Genomic DNA, 27,902 nt, shown 5'->3' on the forward strand with positions numbered 1-27,902 from the left:
TTATATTGTTGAAGCTATTGCAGTGATTGATATAGGTCTATTCGAGATTTCTAATTCTTTCTGATTGAGTCTAGGAAGGTGGCGTGCTTCCAGGTATTGGTCCATTTCCTTCAGATTTTCATATTTCTGGGAATAGCGTTTTTTATAGTAATCATTGAGGATTTTTTAAATTTCTGAGGTGTCTGTTGTTATTTCTCCTTTATTGTTTCTGATAGACAACATTAGAGATTTTACTTTTCTGTTTCTGGTCACGTTGGCCAAAAGTTTGTCAATTTTATTAATCTTAAAAAAAACACCTTTTTGTTTCATTGATCTTCTGAATGCTTCTTTTGTTTTCAATTTCATTTAATTCTGCCCTAATTTTGGTTATTTTTTTTCTGCTGCTGGGTTTGGGGTTGGAATGTTCTTCCTTTTCCAGTTGCTTGAGATGATCCATTAAGTTGTTGGCTTCCTGTCTTCCTGTTTTCTTGATGAAGGCTTCCAATGCTATAAATTTCCCTCTTAGAACTGCTTTTGCGGTATCCCACTGGTTTTGATAATTTGTGTCTTCATTATCATTTTGTTCTGAAAATTTGGTGATTTCCTTCTGAATCTCATCTTTGACACAGCTATCATTCAGCTTATGATTATTTAGTTTCCATAACTTTGTTTGAGTATAAAGATTCCTGTTGCTGTTGATTTTAACTTTTATTCCATAGTGGTGCAAGAGGATACAAGGAATAATTTGTATTCTTTTAAATTTGCTGAGGTTAGACTTGTGTTCTAGGATATGATCAATTTTGGAGGATGATCTGTGGGCCGATGAGAAGAATGTATATTCAGTTTTATTAGGATGAAATGTTCCATAGAGGTCTGTTAAGTCCATTTGTTCTAGGGTTAGGTTTAAGTCTAATATTTCTTTGTTTAGTTTCTTCTTGGAGGATCTATCCAAAATAGTCAAGGGGCTGTTAAAATCTCCAACTACTATAGTTCAGGAAGATATCCAGTTGTCCATATCCATTAGGGTTTGCTTTATAAATTGAGGAGCATTCTGGTAGGGTGCATAAATGTTTATTATTGAAATCTCTTCATGTTTGATGCTTCCCTTGACAAATGTGTAGTGACCATCCTTATCTTTCTTTATCTTTTTTGGTTTAAAGCCAATTGTGTCAGCTACTAAAATTGCAACCCTTGCTTTTTTCTGGTTTCCATTTGCCTATATTATTAATGTCCATCCCTTCACCCTGAGTCTATTTTTATCCTTTAAGGTAAGATGAGATTCTTGTATGAAGCAGATATCTGGTCTGAGTTTATGTATCCAGTCATCCAGCCTGTGACTCTTTAGAGGACAATTTAAACCATTCACATTGATTGAGAGAATTGATAATCCTGGTTGTGTTTTGGGTGTCATGTTTTTTGGATGTCCAGTGGACATTTTTAATCTTTTCACCACTGTGGAAGTTTGGTTTTGTTTAAAAATTTCTGAGTGAGTTTTACTTTGGTGGTAGAGCATTACACTGGTCATTGTGGAGGATAGGTCTGAGAATATCCTGGAGAGCTGGTTTAGTTACGGCAAATTTCTTCAACATGTGTATGTCATTAAAGTATTTGATTTCTCCATCACAAATGAAACTCACTTTAGCTGGATACAGGATCCTGGGCTGAAAGTTTTTTTGTTTTAGGAAATTGAAGGTTGATGACCATCCTCTTCTGGCTTCAAACATTTCGGCTGAGAGATCTAAAGTCATTCTGATATTTCTCCCTTTGTAGGTGATGCTTTTATTATGTCTGGCTACTTGCAGAATGTTCTCTTTTGTCTTAACTTTGGCAAAGTTAATCACAGTGTGTCTAGGAGATGCTTTATTTGGATTGAGTCTTTCTGGGGTTCTGAAACTGTCTACTATCTGAAGTTCTGTATCTTCTTGCAATGCTTGGGAAATTCTCCTCCATAATCTCGTGGAGTAGAGGATCTATACCTTTAGGACAATCCTCTTCTCCTTAGGGAATTCCTATAAGACGAATGTTCAAACTTTTGGAGTGATCCCACAACTGTCTCAGGGAATGATCCAGTTTTTGCTCTCCATTTGTCTGCCTCTTTGAGCATTTGGGAACATTCAAAAGCTTTGTCTTCAGTTTCAGAGATCCTTTCTTCTGCTTGGTCAACTCTATTACTGAGGGATTCTACTGTATTTTGGAGCTCCTCGACTAACTTTTTCATTTCCTTGAGCTCTGCTATCTCTTTTCTCATTATGTCCATATCTTTGGTGACTTTGTTTTTGAATTCATTAATTCTTTGAGACAACTTTAGAACTATTCTTGTTTCAATTTCTAACTTTTCTTCCATTCTATTCATCTTATTTGCAATCCATATTCTGATTCTATTTCTGACATTTCAGTCATTTGTCTATGCATGGCATCTTCAATTGTATCTCCTTTGTCATTCCTTGGGTTGATTTACTCTGGCTATTAATGTTGCCAGAGTTCTTCTGTTGGTTCTGCGACAAGTTTATCTTTCCTCCATTTGGTTATTAGAACTGGTAGGATGAGGTTGAATTGAGGTTATCAGGTAGTAGAGATAATCAGCCCCTTACCAAAGTTCTAGGATTTGTAATCTAGGCCCCTTTCAGAGTTTTGGCCGGAGGCTCTAAGGACCTACTTGGTGAGATAGTGCAAGCTAGCTGTTTTGATATTAGCCAACCTCTATTCTAAGAAGCCACGGTATTAGGCTATGAAGAGATACAGATATCTGTGGCACCCAGCCCCACCCTTCAGTTCTTTTCTGCTCCAGAACTTGGAAGGTCAACCTTAGAGTGTCCCCAGGTGGATAGTCCCAGACACAAGTTCCAATTAAATTGTCTTAGGCAGTGCAAACCCTGCTCAACAGAGAGGGATCCAAGAACACTTGGAGCCAGGGATCCACGCCCCCACCTGCCAGACTTAGTCCACACTGTTGTCTGCTTCTCTGTTCACAGGCCCAATTTGAGCTGGGGACCACACCCCTGCCCACCAGTGTCAGTCTACACCTGGCAAGCCTCTGTTCACTAGCTCTATTGGAGTTAGGGTACCACGCCCCCCCACAGGTCTCAGTCCACACCTGGCAAGCCTCTGCTCGCAGGCCCAGCTGGAGTCAGGGGACCATGCCCTTGCCCTCAGGTCTCAGTCCATACCCAGCAAGCCTCTGTTCACTGACTCTGTTGGAGTCAGAGCACCCTGCCCATCCACAGGTCTCAGTCCAAACCTGGCAAGCCTCTGCTCACAGGCCCAGCTGGAGTCAGGGGACCACGCCCCCACCCACAGGTCTCAGTCCACTCATGGAGGCTCAGCTCTGTTGGAGTCAGGGGACCATGCCCTTGCCCTCAGGTCTCGGTCCAGACCCAGCAAGCCTCTGCTCGAGGGTTCTGTTGGAGCCAAGGGAACACGCCATTGCCCTCAGGTCTCAGTCAACCCTGGCAAGCCTCTGCTTGCAGGCCCAGCTGGGGCTGGGGACCAGCCCTGTCCTCAGTCCACATGGGACAATCATTCTCCCACTGTGGGCCCAGTCAGACCCAGTTCTGCACCCCCTCCCACCAGACACAGCCCAAACCAAGGGTCAACACAACCACTGGCTGGGCAAAGTCATAACCAGGGGACTGCTTCTCCTCCTGCTGAGTGTCCCTTTCTTCCCACACCCTCTTTTTTCTCCACTAGTCACAGATTCCATCCTGATGGTTGGTAGTCCACACTATGCCCAGATCTCTCAGGAAAAGATCAAACACTCTGCATTCTGCAGGTGGCAGAACTTCAGACCACCATGCAAGGGGGGAAGGGTGGAGTGGGGGTTTGGAATTGTGGTGGAAAATATATGTTCAATTTTATGCCTGGTGGGGTGATGTCTAGATTCATAAATGGGACCTTCCTGGTCCCAGAAAGAGACCTGGTGTTTAGTGGCTCTCTCCAGTGAGATAAAATGAAAGGTCTTTTGTTCCCTGCTCGCTTGCAGAGAGCCCACAGCAGATCTCCCGCTTGGAGGAGGGGTCTCCCGTCCTCTAGTGATAGGCTTTGTACCTGTAATTTGTTTTCGTGAATGCTCTTCCTTGGAGTTGTACCTTGCTGAACTTCTTTCTTGGCTCAGCTCCCCACCTTTGGCTTCATAGATTCTGATTCTGTCCAGTTTTTCTGGCTCTGGTCAGGAGCCTTTGCCAAGGGTTGCTACCAGTCGGACATCTTCCCAGAATTCCTCCAAAATAACATTTCAATTCAAAAGTTAATCTCCTGAATCAATCCACCTAAACTATTCAAGATGGGTATCTTTAGGGTGGGAGCTAAATTTACAAAACAGTAAGAATGGGAGACAGGGAGTGAGGGTCAGGCAGGACTTAAACCAAGTAGACCAGCTGTGTCTTGTCTGCCTAGCCTGACAGACATCATCTTATTTTCACTATATGTGTAACAGTGGCTCTTATGCAGCCTGTTGGCTATTGTACTAATGGCACCATTGCCATTCAAGTTCTCTCTGTCCCCATATTTCTCAGTAACCAGGAAAGAAAAGAATTGGCAGTCTCAGTATAATCTGCCAAAGTATGACAGTATTCCAATGAATGAGTTATATTTGTACTACCCTTTTTGATGTCTTTCTGGAATGGAAAGGACCATTGCTCAGGAATATTTGGCTTTCTTGAAATTGGGACTCTCAGAGCAAAAAGATTGATTGATTTTACTTTGGCAAAATTATGCTTTTTGACCCATTAGTGATTTTACTTAAAGAAACATCTGTGAGAGTTCTAGGGGTAGAGTCCAGGAGAGGGTCCACAAGAAGGAGAGGAGGCCTGTCCAAGGATAAGGAAAGGCTTTATTAGAAAAGAACAGAGTGGAGTCTGACTGGGAGTCAGCTCACTCTCACATAGTGCCAAGGGGCTCTTATGAGTGTAGTTGGAATGGGGATTAGAGGTGTCATCTTTTTTCTGCTGAATGAATGATGCCGTGTCAGGGGCTGATCTTAGAATTACTCCCTTCTACAAGTGTTGTTAATCTTGCACCAGGACCTAATGTCAGCCTAATGTTTCTAATGTCAGCCAGGACTATGGTAGGAGACTTCTGATGTTTCCCAGGAACACCGGCCTTGAAACATCCCAAGAGTGTGGGAAGGGGGTTGCTGTGACCATGCCATTTGGTCTCTGACCTGCTTTCTATCATGAGTTGTCGTCCCAAGATGGCTGGACTTTTGTCAGGGTTGTGAGGACTTAACAGGGGGTTGCTATGGTCATGCTGTTTGGTTTCTGGCCTATTTCTCTCACTAGTAGTTCTCTCAAAATAATTGTACGCCTATTAGGTTTGTGAGGATTTCTTCCCCACAATTTAAGCAAAATATGTGTTACTGGATGAAGGGGGTCCAGCCAATATACCTAGATAGGGGACTGGCCCAATCAGCTTTATTATCAGAAGGCCAGTGATTCTGGAGAACAGTGAGTAGCCTCTCCAAGACTGTTCTGCCCTTCCATTTCCAAAAGGACAGTTTTATATATAAAAGTTCAAAAGCAAGCTGGGTGTTGTGGTGGGCAACTGTAGTCCCAGCTACTTGGGAGGCTGAGGCAAGAGAATCACCTAAGCCCAAGAGCTGGAGGTTGCTGTGAGCTGTGACACCATGGCACTCTACCGAGGGTGACAAAGTGAGACTCTGTTTCTAAAAAAAAAAGTTCAAAGCAAAAACCATGTTAACCTTTATCTTAAACAGTAATAATTAACTCTTATCTTGAACAATAATCAGCATAACCTATGGCCCATTATAAACAATAATTGGCATGATCCATGATCCAAGTCAACATTTCTAATTCAAAAGTTAATCTGCTAAATCAAATACTCTAACCTTTTCTTTTTCTTTCTTTCTTTTTTTTTTTTTTTTTTTGTAGAGACAGAGTCTCACTTTATGCCCCTCGGTAGAGTGCCGTGGCCTCACACATCTTTTTTTTTTGTTGTTGTTGCAATTTGGCCGGGGCTGGGTTTGAACCTGCCACCCTCAGTATATGGGGCCAGCACCCTACACACTGAGCCATAGGTGCCGCCCAATTGCTCTAAACTACTCAAGATATACACTTTTAGGTTAAAGCTAAATTTATAAAAAACAAGGATGGAAGACATGAGGTGAAGGTCACATGGGACCTAACCTGATCAGATGAACCGTGTGGTTTCAGTCCCAGGCTGACTGACACCATCTTATTCTCACTATATGTGCTCTCAGAAACAGGCTGGATCCTAAATCAGAGTAATCCCCTCATCAAAGCCCTGGGAGAGCATCTGCCCTAATGCTTTGGAGGGCCCATGCCATCAGGAGCACTGAAATATGGAGAAACAGAAGTTTTATAAACACACCTCAGAGCGACCAGTGGTCTGGGATTAGGGAAAGGGCCCCATCACTCCTGGGCAGCTGGAGGCTGGACTTGTCCCATCAGCCCACCACTTCCTTGCTGTGTGACTTTAGGCAAAACCTTTTTCTTTGATTTCTTCATAATGGAATAAGAAAAAAAAAAAAGAAGAAAGAAGAGAGAAAGAAAGGAATAAAGTAGAGGAGGAAGATAAACAGGACTCCTCCACTCATCTGCCTGGCGGTGTAAGGGCTAATTCAATTCAGAATTTATTGACTTGGGTGGTGCCTGTGGCTCAGTGGGTAGGGCGCCAGCCCCATACACTGAGGGTGGTGGGTTCGAACCCGGCCCCGGCCAAACTACAACAACAACAACAAAAAATATCCAGGCCTTGCGGCAGGCGCCTGTAGTCCCAGCTACTCGGGAGGCTGAGTCAAGAGAATCATCTAAGCCCAAGAACTGGAGGTTGCTGAGAGCTGAGATGCCACGGCACTCTACCGAGGGTGACAAAGTGAGACTCTGTCTCTAAAAACAAAAACAAAAATACGAATTTATTGACTTGTTGTATGCAGGGCTTAGCGTTGAGAGCAGATAAAATTTGTGAAAGTGCTTTGGAAATCAAAAGGGAAGGTGTAATTAGCAATCATACTATTGGTCCCATTGAGATCCCAGACCCATGAAGTTATTACAACTAAGCCTTCAGGCTAGCCTCATCCTCCAAGTGGCTGCAGCAAGCAGGGGGTGGGCATGGGGTGGGGAGTGGGGTGGCAGTTTTTTAATAGGAGGATGGGGGATAGTCTCAGAGGTGGGGAAAAAAACTTAAACTAGGAATATCAAGTGATCCTGCATCTGCTCAGACTGTGAACAAGTTCAGGCAGCAGACAGGCAAGTAATTAGTGTCTTGTGAAAGGAAAGGAATCAGGAATGGAATTGGTCACTGCTTGTAGGCTGCGACCCTGTGAGTCAGCCCAGGGTCCAAAATGAGGACTGAATCCAAGCCAGTGGCAAAGTGGTTCTTTTAATTGCTCCAGAGGAGCCATGGACTTGAATTTTGAATTTTGGCTAAAAATATTTTTTCCCCTCAAATTACATAGCAACCATAAGACAATGCTCTGAAAAGCCCTTCTCACATGCTGGGCTTTTCTCCCTAAACTTCAAGGAGCTGGCCGACCCCCAACAATCCCAGTTCCTAGGTGCAAAGTCAGGGTCGTTTTTAGCGCCTCCATCGTGGTCCTTGAAAGGTCAGATAAAAATGTCCTGGGCAGGCTGGGTGCGGTGGCTCATAACTGTAATCCCAGCACCCTGGGAGGCTGAGGGGAGTGGATTACTTGAGCTCAGGAGTTGGAGACCAATCTAAGCAAGAACGAGACCCTGTCTCTACTAAAAATAGAAAAAACTAGCTGGGTATAGTGGCACACACCTGTAGTCCCAGCTACTTGGGAAGCTGAGACAAGAGCCCAAGTTTGAGGTTGCTGCAAGCTATGACGATGTCATGGCATTCTACGGAGGGTGACAAAATGAGATTCTGTCTCAAAACAGAAAAAGATGTCCTGGGCAATATGAAGAAGCTGTGAAAGGGACTTGAAATCATTTCACCAGCCGGTGCTGGGACACCTCTTTCCGTAGAGAGGGAGTCCTGCATCTCCTCTCCCTGGATACTTTGTCTGGGGGTACCAAGGTTTGAGTGTTGGGTAAAGGATAGGAACTCCAAGGTGACCTGGGGATGGTATGGAAGAGGCTCCCAGCAAGTTCTGAGCAGTGTTTCTGTCCTACACCTTCCAGTCTGGTCCATATACTCAGGGAGTAGCCACAGCTTTGCAACCAGGGGGAAGGAGAATCCAGACAAACTGGTCACACCACTGTGGGCTGGGTGGGGAGGCTTAGCAAAACAGTGGACTCAGCAGAGGCAAGATTGAAATACTTTGGAGGACATTTAACAGCCACAGAATCTTGAGTCTTGATAGGTTTTTTCTTTTTTTTTTTTTTTGAGACAGAGTCTCACTTTTGTCACCCTCAGTAGAGTGCTGCGGCATCATAGCTCACAGCAACCTCAAACTCTTGGGCTCAAGCGATCCCCTTGCCTCAGCCTCCTGAGTATCTGGGACTACAGATGTGCACTACAATGCTCGGCTATTTTTAGAGACAGGGTCTCACTCTTGTTCAGGCTGGTCTCAAACTCTACCTCCTGAGCTCAAGCAATCCACTCATCTTGGTCTCCCAGAGTGCTGGAATTACAGGCATGAGCCAATATGCCTGGCCTTAAGAGTTTTTTATTTTATTTATTTTTTTTGAGACAGAATCTCACTATGTTACCCTTGGTAGAGTACTGTGGCGTCACAGCTCACAGCGACCTCAAACTCTTGGGCTTAAGCAATTTTCTTGCCTCAGTCTCCCAGGTAGCTGGGACTACAGGCACCTGCCATAACACCTGGCTATTTTTTTGTTATTGTTGTCATAGTTGTTTAGCAGGCCTGGGCCGGGTTCCAACCCACCAGCCTCGGTGCTTGTGGTTGGTGCCATAACCATTGAGCTACAGGCGCTGAGCCTTAACAGGTTTTAAATGAAGTTTTCATTTTCATTTCTTTCTTTTAGCCTAGAACTGTATGCCAATTTAATTTTATTTTAAAATTGGGGATACATTCTCAAGGTCCAAATTCAAACGTTACAGAAGGGTATATAGTGCAGTTTCCCAGCCACACGCTTTCCTTCCTTGAAGGCAAACACGGTTCACAGTTTCTATTTAACAAGGTTTCTTTTTGACTTTCTTTTTTCAACTTTCCAAATGCTTAGAGGCTATTTAGAGGTACTGACTTGGCTCTCACTTAACTCTACGGTGGAGGAGACAGGATGAGTTTCTTTTAAGGAGTGGGACTGTTTGTCTAGCTCCTTGTCATTGAGGAAGGTGTCTTTGGGGGAGGAGAGGACAGAGCAGAGAGAAAAGACTAGACGGTTGCTCTGATTTCTTCAAAGTGAAAGTGTGCTGGAACTTTAAACAGCAGGTGTCAAAGAATCGCAAGACACACCACTAACACAGAGCCGCAGAAACAGACGAGGGTGGGGAGAGAGCCAGAGAAAAGACTGTTTGCTACCTGCAAGGCCATCTGTCCACATCCCTTCCAGGGAGGTCCTTCAAGCCACACCAGGGAGTACCCTGGCCAGAGGCTCTCAGATGACACACTGCTTCCCAGCAGATGGGACAACCAGGATGAAATAAAGAGTACGCACTGCATTAGAGTATTTAGTTTATTGAAAAACACAAAAACGCTCTATAGTTAAGACTAGGCTCAACAGTAGAGGGGTGGCGGAACTGACCTCCCCACCTCTACTCAAATCTTTATTTCTTATGTACCTAGAAGCTACCTTTTTAAAATGGGATATTCATTCTTAATTTGCATAGTCACAGCAATTCCCTTTCTACCCTCCTGTAAATGCTTCAAAGCCAGTGTTCCTGGGAGCATGAGAATCTCCTACCCTGGTCCTGGCTGGCACTTGAGGTAAGACCCCAGTGCAAGATTAACACCTGTTGTGGAAGGTGGTGATTCTAAAATGAGTCTCAGACCCAGCATCATTCCCCCACCTTCTCACAGTCCCCTTTCTCAGCCTGCACTGGTGGTGCCCTCTGCTCTGGGGACCTGTCTGCCTCTAGATAAGTTCATTCCTATGTTCATCTTCTCTGGCCCTATGCTTTGTTAATTTCTAACTGTACACCTAGGGCTGCTCTCTGCTTTTCGGAGAGTCCTTCTGAATAATAGGGGCTGCTTTTCGCTTGTCAGAACAAAAAGACAGTGGGAATGCCGCACATTTCCACTGTCCTTAAATGCCTCATCTTTCTCCAATGGTCCAGTCCCAACTGGAATCAGCTCTGATCTGGCTGCCCTGGCAAAGCCCAGTTCTACCTCAGACAAGGGCAGCCTACTTTCTTTTCATCACAAAGTGAAACCTGCACTTTCCTATTTCCTGGCTGTTGAACAGTCAGGAATCAGTCACAGTGAACAGTCACATTGGGGGTGCTGTTTCTCCTAGGAACATCTAGGGTTACACAAATGTTGTGGGACCATATGCCAGCTTGCTGGTGCTGACAACTAAAGGAGTTGGGAGAGGATGAGGGAAGCACCTTTGAATTTAACACAATTAGCTACAGAACTGTCAACTCACAGGAAAAGGCAATCAGCTTCCTGAAAAGGAAGAGATCAAGCTCCCAAATGCAGACTGTTGGGAAGGTTTTTTCTCCTCAATGCAGACATCACTGAGAATGGCTGCTAAATTCAGACATTTTCATGTAGACAGTTACCTCTCCTGCCTGTACAACCACACCTTCAGGTAGGTGCCAGCATTTATGTTTGACAGTTGAGGAAATGTCAGCCCAGAAAAGTTATTTTGCTTGTCCGATCACACAGCTAGTATTTCACAGTTACTTGTCAGTGTTTCTGAGGTCATGCCATCTTCAGTCTGGAGACAGATGTTTCCTAAAAATGAGGACAGGCTTGGCAAATGGTTAGGGTAAAAGGAAATTACTTTCCAGCCCTGGAAGATTGAACGATACGTCTCTAAGACAAACTGACAAAGAGAGATTAACAGGAGAAAAGGCAAACAAGTTTATTAACGTGGGAGTGCCTGAGAACCACACAGTGTGAAACTTAAAGAAGGGCCAGACAGTTGAAGCTGAAATACCCCTTTCACATGGGAGAGGGAGGTGGGGATGTAAGCAACTTTAGAGAAAGAGTAAATAATTTTTAGAGGAGATACATGGGCCCATGAACAGATAATACTCTGGGACAAAGTTCCCCTGGGCTCTGGGGATGGTGGTGACAAGTTATGGGAAGATGCTGTGTGGACCTGCACTGGGAAGAAAGGGTGTCTTACTTTGAAGAGGCAGTCAGCCCTCCATATCTGCAGGGGACTGGCTCTAGATCCTCCCTCCCCCATGGATGCCAAAAATCCATAGGGGCTCAATTCCCTTGTATAAAATGGTATAGTGCAGTTGGCCCTCTGTACCTGCAGAGTCTGCATTTTTGGATTCAACCAGCAAGAGATCCTGACTCTGTGGTTCTGTATGGAGCCCAGTAATTTGGACACAGGTCTGAGAAACCACATTGAGAGATTCAAGGCCACGGAATGGGACACCAGTAGGTGCAGAGCAAAAAGCATCTAGGAGCTGCTCTTTTCCACCAAGGCCAGGACAGATGTTGCACTCGAGTAAGGCTTAGGAAAGCTTCGAGTCTCAATAGGCTCAGAGCCTGCTCAAAATTGGGTAAAATAAAGATGAATTCAGTAATATGATGAAAGCTCCCACACGGATGAGCTGTTCTACTTAACTTATTCATTGTCCAAGTGAGCTCATTAGAGTCTCAGTGGGGACCATGGCTCTTTGCGACATCTTAGACATTAAGTGACATATTGTAATTGGGGTTAATATCCACAGTGTAACAAAACGAAACATCATGTTACAGATAGACTTAAGGTTTTTTTATGGTGCTATGATGGATTATATTTGTATTAAACTATAGCCATTATTTGAGGCTTCCAAAAACATGCTCATTTTCATTTTTGAAAAAAATTTTAAATGCCAAATGACATTAGGAAATGGTAGCTTTTCACAAGTACATGAAAACAGAATAAAACTATCAAAAACACACAGTGGCTTTTGGAGTGGTCTCCAAACAGCTTAGGAAAGTGATAGGATGAGAACCAACCCTTTTAAGAGGCTTTTAAATTGGTAAGACAGGCAACTGAGAAAAGTAATTAGCTAGAGGAAAACATGTTGGAGTGAAGAGAATCTAGCCATCTAATAAAATATGATTATTTCATTATGCTGGAAACAAATGCTGTGCATTTTGGAAGGATTTATAATCATTTTTAAATATAAGCAAGCAAGCAAACACTTAAGAAACAAAGATGAAAACTAAGATGCCAAGTTTTCTACTTAGGATCCCTTCTCTCATTCTTCCCTTGCAATAGACCTTTATGTTGTCAGAATCACCAGTGTGTCCAACTAGTTTTTCAGGTGTCCTTGAAGATAGAGATGAGGTGTAATTCAAAGCTGTTGAGTAGGACTTATAAGAAAGCTTTTTCTTTTTTTTAATGGGGATGGCTTCAGCTGAGAGGTAGATGTTCTTTTGCCTCACCTCTGTTTTCTTCGTGGAATGTGTGTGTGATAGCTGGAGTTCTGGCAGCTACAATGAGACCATGAGGCAGTTTTTGTACCAAAAGTCACATTGATGGTGAAGGAGGAAGATAGGGATCTAGGTCCTACCCCTGAATGTCATCTATGTGAGAAAATAGCCTCTAATAGTTACTATTGGTTTTTGTTGTATGAACCTGAACCTACCCATGTGCCAGATATAATTCCAGTTTCTGGGGATGGAGGTGGTTAAAATATACCTATAATCCCTGCTTCATGAAGCTTATAATTGGAAGACTAACAATAAGCTAGATAAAGAAATTAAATATATAGTTTGTTAGATACTGATAACTACTAAGGAATAAAAATAGAGAAAGAAAGGTGTTCTATGAAGTTTGGAGGTTGGGGGGAGGTGTAATGTTTTTGAGAGTGTAACCAGGGAAGCCACCTGGGTTTCACTAAGGTGCTAAGGTGACATTTGTGTAAAAACCCGTTGGAAGAGCATTCCAGGTAAGAAAACAGTTAAAATAAAGGGCTGTGAGGCCAGAATATTCAAGGATTACCCAAAGGGTTGGTGTGGGTGGAAGAGGCTGTCGCAGGAGTGATTGTTAAAGAGGTGATGGTCTAGCAGAGCCTTGTGGACTATAAGGAGGACGTTAGCTTCTACTGTGAGTGAGATGGGGCCACGGGAGGGTTCCGAGCAGGGAAGTTCTGAGATCTGCATTATATATTAACAGAACCACTGTGCTACTGTCTTGAGATGAGGCCAAAGAAGGGGAAGGCAGAAGCACAGAGCCTGATTAGGAGGGGAATGCGTCACCTGAGTGAGAGAAGATGTCAGCATGAACCAAATGAAAGTGGAGACAGGAAGAAGGGGGTTCTGGATATAAGGCAGGGTCATTAGATCTTCTGGTGGACTGGATAGGCTGTGTGATGGAAAGAGAGGAGTTAAGGAGAAATCTAAATGCTTGGCCTGAGCAACTGGAAGGTTGGAGCTGCCATTGATTAAGTTGGAGCCTCACCCCTGAAGGGAGGAGTAGGCATTGAGGAGAAACACCAGAGGCCACATGTGGACGTTTTGGATTGGAGATAGCCATTAGACTCCAACTGGAGATGTTGAGCATAAGTCAGAATTCAGGGGACAGGTCCAGCTGGGGATCCATCAGGACATGGATGGTATTTAAAACCAAGAGACTGGAGGAAGTCACTGAGTGTAGAGAGAAAAGAAAAGGACCTGAAAGCGGAATCATGAGGCTGTCTGACATTCAGAGACTGGGCAACAAGGGGGCAGCTGGCAAAGAAGGCTGGAGGAACCAGAGGGGAAAGAGGAAAACCAGCAAGTCTAAGGCCAGGGTGACCGAGAGAAGGAACCATTTTGTGGAGGAGATTGAGAGATGATGTCCAATGCTGTGTCAACTAAGATAAGGACTGAAAATTAGGAGGATTCAGTAAAACTGTCCATATGCATATTTTAGAAGTTGGCACCTAATAATCATTCTATGCATGGAAAGTGGCATTGTATATTTGCACCTATTTATAGATATACTATAACACTGTTCAATAGAACTATCTGTGATGATGGAGATGTTCTGTGTCTGTGAGCCAATATAGGAGCCCCTTAGCCATAGGTCGCTATGGAGCCCTTGGACGTGTGGCTAGCGAAAAGTGAGGAAGTACATTTTTTTTGTAGGAGTAAAATATTGTAGTTTACGGAAACTCAGCTTCATAAGGTGCCATAGCGTGCAGTGTGTTCACACAAAGCACCCTCAAGTGCACATTCAAGTAAAATGAGAAGTTCATGGCCCTTTTCCTGGTTTTCCTACCTTGGGGCCTTAGTATTTCTTCCATATACAATCATGCAAACTTAATTTGAAAAGGGGAGCCTCACTGTATTTTGATGCATTAATTAGCACCAAATTTAATGCAATTATAGTTAAATAAATATTAAAGTTTAAATAGCAACATGTAGCTACTGCATTGTATGTTAACAGTTCTACTGTCTATCCTGTCTATACTTAAGCCTATCCTGTGTATATTTATAAATTTTCTCTTTTTAGATGATTGGCCTAATAATTATGTGGTTTTAACCAGTTAATAGATGGTGTGGCACAGGGGGCCCTTTGATGGAGTTTTAAAAATCAGGTGCACAGGAAAGGAAAGACTGGGTGAATAAGTAGAGGCCAGAACCCTGAAGAAAGAAAGAGGTTGATGGCGTTTAAAGCTCATTAGGACTCCACTCTGTTTTGTCACTAAGCTGTGGAGCCCAGGCAAGTTATTCTTCTTGCTCTGAAAAGTGGGATCGTAATACCCCTGACCTCTAGACAGGTCCAGCTCCATAATTTGTGGGAAAAAAAATGCTGGGCCCCTTGTATGAAAATTATTAAACATTTGAACTGGAAACAGCAGTGACCAAGTGCGGGCCCTTCTGAGGTGCAGGCTGCGTATGACTGTGTGGGGTGGGTGGCCATGACGCTGCTGCCTGGGTGCTGAGGAGGCAGCTGGCTAGTCAGAGCTGCTGCCGCCCTGCTGCTGGCGTGGGGTAGAAGGTGGGTAGTGGAGCTCTTTCTTTATATCAGTTTTAGGTCTTACCTCTTTCTGAGTCCAGTGCACTACTACAGAGGATCTTTTTCTAATTTTTTCTTTGAGACAGAGTCTTACTCTGTTGCCCTGGGGTTGAGTGCCATGGAGTCATCAAAGCTCATAGCAACCTCAAACTCTTGCGCTCAAATGATCCTCTTGCCTCAACTTCCCAAGTAGCTGGGATTACAGGTGCCTGTTGCAACACCTCACTAGATTTTATTTATTTATTTTTATTGACACAGTCTCACTTTGTCACCCTCGGTAGAGTCCTGTGGTGTCATATCTCATAGTAACCTCCAACTCTTGGGTTCAAGTGATTCTCTTGCCTCAGCCTCCCCAGTAGTTGGAACTACAGGCACCTGCCACAATGCCCGGCTATTTTTTTTTTTTAGCAGGCCCAGGCCGGGTTCGAACCCACCCGCCCTGGCGCATGTGGTTGACTCCTTAAACACTGAGCTACGGGGTGGTGCCTGTGGCTCAGTGAGTAGGGCACCAGCCCAATATACTGAGGGTGGCAAGTTCAAACCTGGCCCTGGCCAAACTGCAATGAAAAATAGCCGGGTGTAGCTACTCAGGAGGCTGGGGCAAGAGAATCGCCTAAGCCTAGGAGTTGGATGTTGCTGTGAGCTGTGTGATGCCACGGTACTCTACTGAGGGCGATAAAGTGAGACTCTGTCTCTTAAAAAAACAAACAAACAAACAAAAAACACTTAGCTACAGGTGCCCAGCCTAGATTTTTTTTTTTTTTTTCTATTTTAGTAGAGATGGGGTTTCGTTCCTGCTCAGGCTGATCTTGAACTCCTGATACAGCAAATCTTTCTCTAGGCTTGTTGTCTGATTGTCAGATGACTAGTCCAGCTACCTGCAATCACCTTCCTCCAGGCATGGAGAAGAGACTGAACTGGTCTGCCCGTTAACTCCTGGGGTCTTTTAGAAGTTTGTAAGAGGCCAGAGGCAAGAGGAGAACTCACCAAGCGAAGACTGAGTTCCATACTTTCTTATCCCCACATAAACACTTTTATTTTATTTTATTTTATTTGAGACAGAGTCTCAGTATGTTGCCCTCAGTAGAGTGCTATGGTGTCACAGCTCACAGCAACCTCAAACTCTTGGGCTTAAGCGATTCTCTTGCCTTAGCCTCCCAAGTAGCTGGGACTACAGGCACCTGCCACAAAGCCCGGCTATTTTTCGTTGCAGTTGTCATTGTTGTTTAGCTGGCCAGGGCTGGATTTGAACCTGCCAGCCTCTGGTGCCATAACCACTGTGCTATGGGCCCCAAGCCACACATAAATACTTTTAAAGCCAAGGAGTAGCCTTGCGAAGCCCCTAAACAGAGGACAGTGAGCCTGGGGCTGGGTGTGGTTTGCATGCTCACAGGACCCTGGCTGACGATGCCTTGGTATGGCGCTGTTTGACATGATTCTAAACAACACAGGTGTCAACAGGACTCCCCTCTTCCCTGGGGAACAGGAGTCCCTGAGAGGTCTGGGCTGAAGGGCAAGGTGAGGTGGAGGAGACGGTTTGGCAGAGGCCTGGAGGGCTATAGGTGCTCTGCTCCATGGCTCTAACACCAGATGCCCCAGTATCCCTGATCTAGTAGAAAGGAGGAGGAGAAGGAGCTGCCAACACAGAGTCCAGAGGGAGAACATGGGGAGCAGGATCCCCTGTGCCCTGGTTCAGGACTAGACATCCTGTTTCAGGGTTCTTAAGATGTCTCTCTCCATGATTGCAAGAGGGACTTTACCTAACAATTGCAATCAGTGTAACTGGCTTATTGTACCCTCAATGAATCCCCAACAATAAAAAAAAAAAAAAAAAAAAAAAAAAAAAAAAAGATGTCTCTCTCTTTATCCAATTTTTGGCCTCTTGCAGGAAAGAAAAATGACAGAAGAGACAAGGACCCTCTAGGGAGCCCTGGAATTCATCAGCCTTCCTGGAAGCCCCTCTCCTCGCCTGATCCTGGCTCCTGGGAGAACCAGGATGCTCTCGCTGAGCATCATCAGTGCCTGTGGAAATGCTGTGCAGTCACTGCCCTGCAGGTCTGTAAATGTGGGCAGGTGACTCTATCTTGCTCCTTTCCTTACTAGTAAACTGGACATAAACATTGCTGCTAGGATCATGAGAGGGTGACATGAGGTAAGGTTTGTAAAATTCCTCACACAGAGTCCTTTCCTGACATCTAATTCCTTCTCTTCATCTGGAAACTTCCAGTGTAACTAACACTGAAGTCATTGCTGAAGTACAATGTATCTCTGACAGTTAAAAGCAATGGGCGTTATTTCTAGGGCACCCACTATTTTGGGCAATGTGAGGCAGATACACTAAGTGTAAGATATGACCCCCTACCTCTGAGAAAAGTACATTTTATTAGATGAAAGACGTGTAAACACAGATTCTTTAAATAATGAAACTAATATACCTAAATGCAGATGAAGTACCCATCAGAAGGATTTAGAGGGAGAACTTGCTGTGGCTGGAGGGCTTCCTGGAGGAAGTGGGCTTTGTGATAGACTCTGAAATGCCGGGAAGGCAGCCTTTGCTGTGTGTCCCCAGGAACAATGGCATGAGAAAAGTGGTATGAGCAGGAGTGCCTGTGATGCAGCCCCGGGATTCTGAGCCTTATTGGAATAGAGCCCAGGGTCACCAGCTGCCTGGAGGGAAGGAGGGCCAGCTGGTAGACTGGAGGTGCCATCCTTCCTGCAGGAGACTAAGCCACTAGAGTCTGAGGATGGATTCCAGAGTGAGAGAGTCACATGATGAAAAAGGAGTGGTGTAAAGGAGGGGGAGGCTGGATGGGAGAAGAGCGTGTGATGGGGATGAACCAAAATTGGGTCCAATATCTGAGCCTGGGTTCCTGGAGCAATCAGAACATTCTAGAGCTGGAAGTGACTTAGATAATTTAATCTTGGGCAGCCGTTTGAACCCCACTCAAGGCCACATGGCCAGTTCGGGGCAGAGTCAGGAGATGAACTCACAGTAAAGGGGGAGAAGATTTAGGGCAAGTTCAGGAGACAATGAATTTTGCCCCTGGAGTGATCAGATTTGTGTCACCACTAAGGTGTATGAGCTGATAAATCTAGGAGTTGCTGAAAATGTGGGCCTGGGGTCCAGATGGGTGTCAGCTGGGCGTTGTCATCATAAGACAGAGGACACAGTTGGAAACCCAGGGGACAGAGTGCAATAGAAAAGGCTAGAAGGCCAAAGACTGAACGTTGAGGCCTGAGCACAGGATCTAGGAGAAGGGACCATCAGAGAGGAGGGATGTGGCCTGCATGTGGCCACAGTGATCAAGGACATGGTGATCAGGTGTCATTGCTTTTCATGGTTACGGACACTTTACCCTAATCAGTCCAGCCCCTCTGAAGCATATTATAGATGGCTGAAAATTCTTTGTCTCCCTCCCCCACTGAGATGTGGGATCCTCATTTCTTCTCCTTACTCTGAGCCGGCCGTGACTGATGAGACCGCAGCACGGAAGGGAAGTGATGTGCCGACATGCGGGCCCCGGCCTCGAGAGGCTGGTTGTTCCCAGGTCCTGACTCTGGACAGTGTCCCAGACACTGTGTCTTGAAGAAGCCCTAAAAGCCCTAAGAGTGGTCCAAGTGCTGAGGAATAAAGCTCCCAGCCACTTGCCAGCACGTGCTAGAAACATCTGGAGAAAGCATTTTAGTTGTACTGTCGTGGGGGGAAGGGGTGCATGAAGCAGAGACAAGCAGTCCCTGCTGAGCACTATTCAAACTACAGATTTGTGAGCAAAATAAATGTTAACTAAAATTTGGGGTGCCTCATTATTCAGCCATATCTGGTCCCCTTGGTGCCTTCACACTAACATGCCCAGTCTCTTCCCCAAGTGCATGGCCAGAGGTGGGCAGCACTCAGCTGGGGTGGCTGGTCATCTGCACTGGGCTGGAGCTCAACTGCAGCCAGGGGCTAGGGTGGCTCCAGGCCTCTGTGGGGTCAGGTATTAGGAGTGGTCACATGGGTGGGGGATGGAGTCGTATTGCCTTAACAGGAACAGGACAAGTCCTGGCCTCTGCGTCACCCACTGGTGGTTGCTTCTGCTCCTTCTTGTGAGAACTTGAAAACAAGTGGTGGTGAGGCTCCGAGAATATCATTTGTATTTTGGGACAAAATTGACTGCTTCACACTATGTGGCATCAAATGACTTAGGAAGAGGTACAGCCTCAAGTGCAGCTCCCTGTGCCAGAAACACAGAGGGCCGACAGCTGGGCTGAGCCCTTGCTGAAACTGTCATAGTAACACCTGGGAAGCCGGGGTCTCTCCCAAACTAGCAGACAAGTAGCCGAAGCATTTAGACAACCTGATACTAATGTTTTTATATATTTATTTAAAAACGCATAGGAAATGAGTAAAGTGGTACCTAAAAGTATCTACAATGAATAAATTATTTCGAGATAAACATTGCAGACCCACACAAACCAGTCCTTAGCTTTCACCTGGGTTACGTCTGGCGGACTTGCACTTGCCCTCTTGACTCCTCAAGACCTTTCCCTCTGTGCCAGGGCTGTAGCCCTGGAGACCAGCCCGGCATCACCGGCCATCCTCAGGGGCACCGTGGATGGGCGTGGGGGGCCTACATCAGCAGGCCTCGTGTGAATGGGCACTGTGCCAGCACACAGTAGGCATTGACAAGGGCGCTGGATTGGTTTCCGGTGACCCTGAAATATCCTACACAAGCGGGGTGGGTTTTAAAGAGCCAGGATAACTCGTGGCCCCTTCACTGAGGCACAGGTTCAGAAAGCATTGAATTCACTTGTGGTCTCGGGAGCCAACCACTTGGCTAAGAGTCTCGAACCCTCAGTCAAAAGAGAATGGCCCTGTGGAGCCCTTGGAAGTAGTGTGCGTGATGGGTAGCTGCCCAAAGGTGACCAGGCACGCCGTGGGTGGCCCATGGGCACCTGAGAAGTACTTGAACGGGGCCAGGAGCGAGAGAATGGAGGCCCAGGGCCCAACATGGCAATTGCAAATAAGGTTCCTCAGTGGAGGGAAGGGAGGCATGGGCCTCCTCTGGCCTCTGAGGGAGGGGCTTTGTCAGTGCCTTGGGTCAAGAGGCTGAAGGCAGCAGTCAACCTTTCAGAAGAGAAAGGCCAAAAAAAAAAATCCTCTCCCTTCTGCTAATCATTCCAGGGACTTTGGAGTACACATTAGGAGACTGTAAAAGTCCTTTTCACTGAGGCCATGTGAACAAGTTGAGATGGTACGTTTCCAAGGTGGAGCTGCTGTAAACAAGGAAATGCATTTATTTATTTTTTTTCCTGTTTTTAGTAGAGACAGGGTCTTGTTCTTGCTCAGGTTGGTCTTGAATTCCTGGGATCAGGCAATCCATCCGTCTAAGCCTCTCAGAGTGCTAGGATTACAGGCATGAGCCACTGTGCCCAGCCTGCATTGATTTTTAAAGGAAGATTTTGCCACAGAAATACTGAACTTTGGACTGTATGGACAGATAAGCTATAGCACAGTCTGTCTCCTCCCAGATTAGGGCGTGAGTGTGGGAGGGGTTACAAAGGTAAAGACCCATAACGCTAGTTGGTCATCAATACAAATAAGGGAAGTGGGTTATATGGAAACACTTTCTCAAACATACTCCAGGCTCAGGGTCTGTCTTCTCACTGGATAAGAGACTTGAGCCCTAACCTTTCCTTTTTAGTACAAAAAAAGCAACCCTGCAGGAACAGGTAGCAGTGAACACTGAGCCTCCTGCGGAGGTGATAGCGAGTTGGGAGACGGAGCCATGGGGACAGTGGACTGAGGAAGTGGCCACCCCATCTAAAGGCCAAGCTGCTGCTCAGCTCAGGACAGTTACGTTTGGCTGACATTGTGAGCCAGCATAGCCAGATCCTCTCATTTGGATTTTTATGTAAATTTTTTATAATTTTAAATGTTAGCAACTAATTCTTAAAAAAGACCCTGCAGGCTAAACAAAACACCGCTGTGGGCTGGCTTGTTTTGTAGCTTCTCCTGGAGGGACCATTGGCAGGAAGATGTGGTAGGCCAAACAATGGCATCCTAAAGATGTCCAAGTCCCCAACCTGTGGACATGTTTCACATGGTAAAAGGGACTTTTTCAGTGTGATAGTTAAGGATCTTGAGATGGGGAGATTATCCTCAATTTTCCTGGTGAGTTGTGTCGGTTTATTAAATCTGGTAGATCTTGGGTCTTGCTATGTTGCCCAGGCTGGATTTGAACTCCCAACCTCAAGAGGAGAGCAGGAGAGTCAGTGTGACAGTGATGCCATGTGAGAAAGACCTGACCAATAGCTGGAGCCAAGGAGTGTGGGCAGCCTCTAAGGGCTGGAAAAGGCAAGGGAAGAGATTCCTCTGGAGAACTCAACAGGAACACAGCTCTGCTGACACCCTGATTTTAGCTCAGTGAAAACCATTTTGAAATTCTGATCTCCAGAACTATAAGGTAATAAATTTGGCAACAGAAAACTAATACTGGAGGCCATTCTCTGATCTACATTTAAAATGTTTAAAGGATATAAATCTCCTCTAAATTTTTGTTTAAATGTCAAAGTACTGCTGCCCCTGGGAGAAGAACACACAGCAGAAATTTCTCTCATTTCCAGGACTAAAGGACAATAGGACTTGAGATGAATTTCTGCAGTGGGCTAACCACATGCAGAACTAGAGAATGGGAAGTCTCCCATCAAAGCAAGTGTGCATCAATGCTGTCCGAGCACACACCCTTTGCTGGCTGGAGAGATGGCAAATTATTCCCATCTCTTGGGAGACAAGCATATGTTTATCTAGCGTGGGTCGAAGTTAAATCTAGGCATCTGCACCAGTTAGCAGGAGCTGTGACTTACGTCAGGTGAAAAGAGCTACACGCTTACACAATACATACCTCTTAAATACATACACAGGACCACCTAACAAAAAAATAATAATAATAAAAAGGCACAGTGTCATTTTCACCCAGAGACCCAGGGAGAACAGGGACCTCGGGCAGGTTCCCAGGAATTGGAACTGTTGCCCCTGAAGAGGGCAAACCTCTGTTTATCACTCTGAATCCAGGGCTTGCTGTCACTCTGTGCTGGATGACACAGGTCTCCTCTCATTAAACCTGAGTTTAGAAGGATGTGAACTGTGGTGAGTGTATCCAGATCAGAATTCTCTATTTTCAATGTCTCATCACTGGAATGAGCCCACTGAGAAATGTGACGATGGTGATGTCCTAGAAGACCCGCTGCTCCTTCCCTACGACTCCTCTTCGAGGGCTTCTGACTGGAACACGGAAGTGCGTCTCAGTGCCCTGCTCCATGCGTGTCAGTCACGTCTTTGCAATAGGTCCGAGTTACTCTGCTGGCTCCTCTGGCTCCTGGGTGTCCAGTAAGGGCACGTCTGTGTTCCTATTGCTTACATCCCCATTTCTTGGGTGAGAAAAGGTGTACGGTTCACTCTCAGACTCAGGAGTGAGGCAAGCGGGTGGTTCATCTATGGTCAGCTTTACAGTTGGGGCCCTGGAGCAGGTGGGGGGTGCGGAGGGCGGGCAGTCCCCCATGGTGCCCTGGAAGGGCCGATAGGTGTCCACCTCTGGCTGGAGGAAGGACCCTCCGGAGTCCTGTAGCAGATGCCCATACACCATGGTGTCATCGATGACTGCGTACACATGGGAATCATTGTCCTTTCGTCCTCTCTGAAACTTTTTTGGTTGCCTGGGCATCTGGGTATTGACGTTGCCATTGTAGATACCCACAGCGGGGCCCTTGTCGGTCTTCTTTTTCCTGTTTGGAGAAAGGGAGCAATACAGAAGTGAGGAAAGAAGCGATCTTAGATGCACACCATTTTTATAGCCCTGCTAAAGCTTGAATTCTTCAGGTTCTGACAAGTCCCCACCAAGTCTCTCCAATTGCTTAGCAAAAACCGAAACTACTGTTCTCGCTGCATATATAGAAAGGATGAGCTTTGGTCTCAAGGTAGAAACTGAGAGACCACAGGTGCTAGAGAGTGGTTTACAGAGGGCACTTTTAACACTATCTGAGCTCAATTTGTCTTTGATATATAGGTGGAATCTGATGGTGAAGACATCTGACAATCCCTGTGCCCTGTCTTCTGCTAGAAGCTGCATGGTGTCCCAGCCTTTCTAAACCACAGCAGGCTCAGGGCATGGCCAGGCCAACCTTCCAGGACTCTTAGTACTTTCCTGCAACTAATGCTTCACCCCTCTCTTTTGCATGTATAAAAGCTCTGACCATCTAGATTCCAAATGATAACATATGAGACTCAGGAGGGAAGCTTGTATTTTCGTTTTCAGCTTGAGTTGGGGAGAGATGAGCTCAGCATTAGCAGAGAGACCCAGTGCCTCAGCAGAAACCTTGAACAGAGGAAAGTGCTAAAAAGACCAAGTTCAGGCTATAGTGCCAGAGTTCCCAACAAGACCATTAGTGTTTGGTTTGTAATGTTCTCTAGTACTTGGACATGGAGGGATATTAGCATTCTCTGCCACAGCAAACAAAGCTTGGCTTCCATCTCCATGAGCCAGACAGCAGGGAATGCTGACTTTTTAGCTGACCAGCGAGGCAAATGGAGGACATTAGCTCAATTAGCATAATGGACCACATAATGTACAGGCAGGCAGTCCACTAATTGTGGACAGGCTCTCTGTACTTTTCTGAGATAAAAATAAATCGAGTCCCTTAGCTTGTAACACTGAGTCGCTGGCCAGGAGGATGGGTTCCTAAGGCCCCTTCCTGAACCTTGCAGTGCTTGTCCCCTTCTCAAGTTGTGCTGAAACTGCCTATTTATTTGAACCGTCTCTTTTGTCCCTGCTCCCCCAAAGGGGGTAGGAGAGACTGTGCCTTGCTCACTGTTGTCCCCAGCACCTCGCATGGGTCCCAGTGCCCAGTAGACCCCCAGGAAACACCTGCTTAGCGTTTAAGTCCCATGGCCTCTTCTCATTCTCACTGCAGAGCCTGGCCATCCTCCTGCACCAGCTTGGGGACGGCCGGTGGCCTTGCAAGGCCCTCATCAAGGCCAGGGCTGGCAGTTCTCAGGCCAGAACTGGAGCAGTTTAAAAATGAGGCAGGTGTCAGATCTCTTCCTTCCTGATGAGGAAGCTAGGGCCCAACGTCTTCCCAACTGGGAGGGTGGTATTCTGTGCACCCTGGACAAGAAGGTTCCATAAGACCAACAGCAACATGATGTTTTATTGAAAGAAGTTTCCCCCAGGTGATGGATGGATAGCCATATCTCATAGAGAAAAGGCCTATCCCTGGACCTGCTACAAGCAAGTCCTTTGTCAGCAGTGGAGACATTTTTAGACAGTGTCACTGCAGATCAAGAATTTCAGTTGTTTGGGCAGGGCACGGTGGCTCATGCCTATAATCCTAACATTCTGGGAGGCAAAGGTGGGTAGATTTCTTAGAGCTCAGAAGTTTGAGACCACTCATTTCTACTAAAAATAGAAAAACCAGCTGGCACTAGTTTTCTTTAGCTGTCACAAAACTAACTGTGGCAGGTACCTGTGGTCCCAGCTACTTGGGAAGCTGAGACAAGAGGATCACTTGAACCCAGGAGTTTGAGGTTGCTGTGAGCTGTGACACCACAGCACTCTACCCAGGGTACTGAGTGAGACTCTGCCTCAAAAAAAAAAAAAGAATTTCAGTTGTTTGCTCAGAGCTAACCTTTTGGAAGGTCAAACTCATCTAAGGAAAATAGATTCCCCCACTATGGCATTAATGAGAAATATGAGCAGAATTTATAAGATTTGGTGGCAGCATGGATTCTTTCTTAAAAGGCCAGCATTTTCCTTTTATAAAACAGAAGCTGTCATCTTGAAGGAGTGGAAGGTGAGAACAAGACCGTTAACTGGGTCTTCATCTCATCCACAAGGCTGGCCTTTGGTGCTTATTTGGAATCTAATAAATAAGCACAAAGCATTTTGTTTAGGAAACTGCAGAACAGCCAGGGCAACATGCATTTATTCTCCTTAAGGAGACAGAGGGTGTGGCTTCAGAGGCAGGCTCTGGCAGAGCCTATGGGAACATTTTCTTGCCAAAATCACTCCTGCCACGATCAATCAATTGCAGACAGTAGCAATTCACAGGGGACTTGTGCAGAGGCAGCTGCATGACAGGCTGCAGGGGAAAGTGTCCCAAATGTTTTTTACCCTATCCCTCTCCCCAGCCCAAGTAAACTAGTATCTGGAAGTATTATTTAACATTGATCTTTGTGGGGGAAATGGAGAGCAAGAATACAAAGTCAATAATTAACAATATATCTGGGCTGTGTCATCCGAAGAGGAATCAAATCAGCCAAAGACAGTGTAAGAGATTCCACCTACTTCTTTTTCACACAGCAAATGATAAGTCCGAGGACAAACAGCAGTAAGGTTCCACCTCCCACCACTGCGATGACAACAACAGTCAGGTCTGTGAGCAGAGACACAAAGAGACAGGAGTTAGTCCAGCAATGAAGTTAAGTAATCTCCAAGGATGGGCACCATCAATGCCTGCCCCCATTGCAGCTCCTAACATCATGACGTCTCTATTTCCCTTCCTCTTGAATCTGTGCTGGCCAATAGTAGGTGGCTGTGCCAGTTCTGGGCCTAGCCTTTAAGAGGATGTCAGCTTGCTCTTTGTCTCTGCAGGAAAGCCAGCCACTGTGTAAGAAGCCTAATGATGTGAGACCACCATGCTGTGAGGAAGCCCAAGTCAGTCAGGTGGAGACTCCCTGGGGAAAAAACCCAGCGCAGCCCAAAGTGAGAATCAAGTTTGTTTTATGTACAGAAACCAACTGAGGGGACCCACCAGATCTACTCTAAAAGCTGCTCCTGGCTTATACTCCACCGAGCACCACAGCCTACCTTGGAGAAGGAAAGAGCGGAAGCGTGTAGGGGAAAGCAGGGAATCGAAAGTCAGAAGTGAAGGAGAGGGCTGTTCCACTTGTGCTGTCCTTTTCCTACAGTTGTACAAAGGAGAAAGAAAAGAAATTGGAGAGGGAACTTGCACCAAACAGGGATTTAGAATTTTTTGCTTGTGACGGCGCCTATGGCTCAGTCGGTAGGGCGCTGGCCCCATATGCCAAGGGTGGCGGGTTCAAACCCAGCCCCGGCCAAACTGCAACAAAAAAAAAATAGCCGGGCGTTGTGGCGGGCGCCTGTAGTCCCAGCACTCAGGAGGCTGAGGCAAGAGAATCGCCTAAGTCCAGGAGTTGGAGGTTGCTGTGAGCTGTGTGAGGCCACAGCACTCTACCAAGGGCCATAAAGTGAGACTCTGTCTCTACAAAACAAAACAAAACAAAACAAAGAATGAGATCCAAAGAAAACAGGAACAGAAATAAACATCAGAAAATGAATGTCAGAGAGGAAGAAAACCCAGGAGGTAAACTGAGAGTGTGGACAGCTTTTCACTTGGGGCTTTGGGCTCCTACCGACTATCTTGCTGCTAAGCCACTGTATGGCCTGTAGGGAATATTCAATGACTAACTGCAAGAAAAGGGAAGGGAAGGAGACAGCAGCATGCCCCATCTGGCTCTGATACTCTGTGATGCCATTGCTGAATACTACACGTGGGCAGACATGGCCCTGCCGCAGAGTGCCCTACACACATGCATGTCCTTCCTGGAGTATCTTCCATGGACCCTGCAACTTTAAGAAAGACAAACTCCTTTCCCGGGCTCTGAGGCCTGCCACTGAGGGCATTTCATAATGACAACATTTCATTATGACTAAATAAAAAATACTAGCCCCATGTACCTCTGTTATAATTTCCAGGTCCCCATATTTTAATCCCCACCATTGAACACCATGAAGTAATCATTATTATCTACTCTCTACAGATGAAGAAGAGCCTAAGAGTGGAGAGGCTTCCTTTAGGGAAGAAGGAGATTAATGGTAAAGGATGACGGTAGATTGATTAAAAAGTCTAGGCTGTCCCAAAGGATGCAGTGGAAGGGACAGTGTGTGAGTTCCTAACCTATGCGGGCTTTCTCCAGTCTCTTGTGGATCTCTCTGCCTCTTCCATGAATACAGGCCCAGGCTGGAGGAATAGAGACCATGTGGAGGACAGCCAAGTAAGCCCAGTTGTCTCCCTAGACATGTGAGAGGCACCCAGCTAAGATCAGCAAAGTCCTCTAGCTAACCTGCAAGTACATGAGTGAGGGAGCCCTGACAAGCCCATCTCAGACCAGAATTTTCCAGCCAACAGGTAAGCAGTAACAGATGGCTGTTTTTAAATCACTTTGATCTAGGGGTGCTTTGTTATGTAGCATTATCTGTGCAATAGCTGACTGATACACAAATAGCCAGGACTCAATCTCTGTCTCCTGACTTGCCTCCCAGACTTGCTCCTATCCCTCTGTTGACAACTTTCTATTTACCCTCAAAGTTCTTACCCACAGTCCTTGGGGTAAGTGTCACCCAGAAGAGCAGGTCAAGCTGCTTGCCACTTGCGGGGCTACAGTTAGAGACGTTAACCCAGAAGCTGTGATGGTGGAAGCTTGGCTTGGGGAGCACCTCCTCCTCCAGGCTGAAGATCTCCTCTGCCCGGGTGTGCTGCTCCTGAATAATCATGAACGCCCGCCCCGTCTGGCAGACCACGCCAGTCCGCTCCTTAGAGAAGGTCAGGCAGGCCACTTGGTCTCTGGGCACGCTGACGTTCCAGGACACTGAGGTGAGGGATGGCAGGCCCCGGTCCCAGTTAGGGCTCTTTAGGTACACCTTGCTTTTTGTGTCTGGGGTCACTGTGAAAATTCCTTCCTCTGTAGAAAATAGGAAAGGGATCCAGAGAGACACTGTTTTACTCAGTCATATGGACTGGACCACAGTCACCACTGTCTGGGCCAGCGCTGTCCAACAGACTTTCTACATCTGCACTGTCCAATAGGGTAGCCCCTGGCCACGAGTCTGCTGAGCACTTGAA

The 27,902-nt window shown here is 45.9% G+C and overlaps 1 protein-coding gene and 1 long non-coding RNA gene across 8 annotated transcripts in view; one reads left to right on the forward strand and one right to left on the reverse strand.

The window, feature by feature from the left end:
- Positions 1-27,902, forward strand: part of LOC128591738 (uncharacterized) — a 65,925-nt gene that overhangs the window by 21,458 nt on the left and 16,565 nt on the right. For all 4 annotated transcript variants that reach the window (XR_008381640.1, XR_008381643.1, XR_008381642.1 and 1 more), the window contains exon 2: positions 16,891-17,057. This is a non-coding gene — a long non-coding RNA (uncharacterized LOC128591738). The remainder of the gene's footprint in view (positions 1-16,890; positions 17,058-27,902) is intronic.
- CDCP1 (CUB domain containing protein 1) overlaps positions 19,350-27,902 on the reverse strand; it is a 58,461-nt gene continuing 49,908 nt past the window's right edge. For all 4 annotated transcript variants that reach the window (XM_053599412.1, XM_053599411.1, XM_053599413.1 and 1 more), the window contains exons 7-9: positions 27,376-27,741; positions 25,325-25,412; positions 19,350-22,766 (exon numbers count right to left, since the gene is read on the reverse strand). In XM_053599412.1, coding sequence (XP_053455387.1) covers positions 22,337-22,766; positions 25,325-25,412; positions 27,376-27,741 — 884 coding nt within the window. In that variant the 3' untranslated portion in view covers positions 19,350-22,336. The remainder of the gene's footprint in view (positions 22,767-25,324; positions 25,413-27,375; positions 27,742-27,902) is intronic.

The sequence above is a fragment of the Nycticebus coucang genome, chromosome 8 (genome assembly GCF_027406575.1).
Source record: "Nycticebus coucang isolate mNycCou1 chromosome 8, mNycCou1.pri, whole genome shotgun sequence".
NCBI classification, from domain to species: Eukaryota; Metazoa; Chordata; class Mammalia; order Primates; family Lorisidae; genus Nycticebus; species Nycticebus coucang.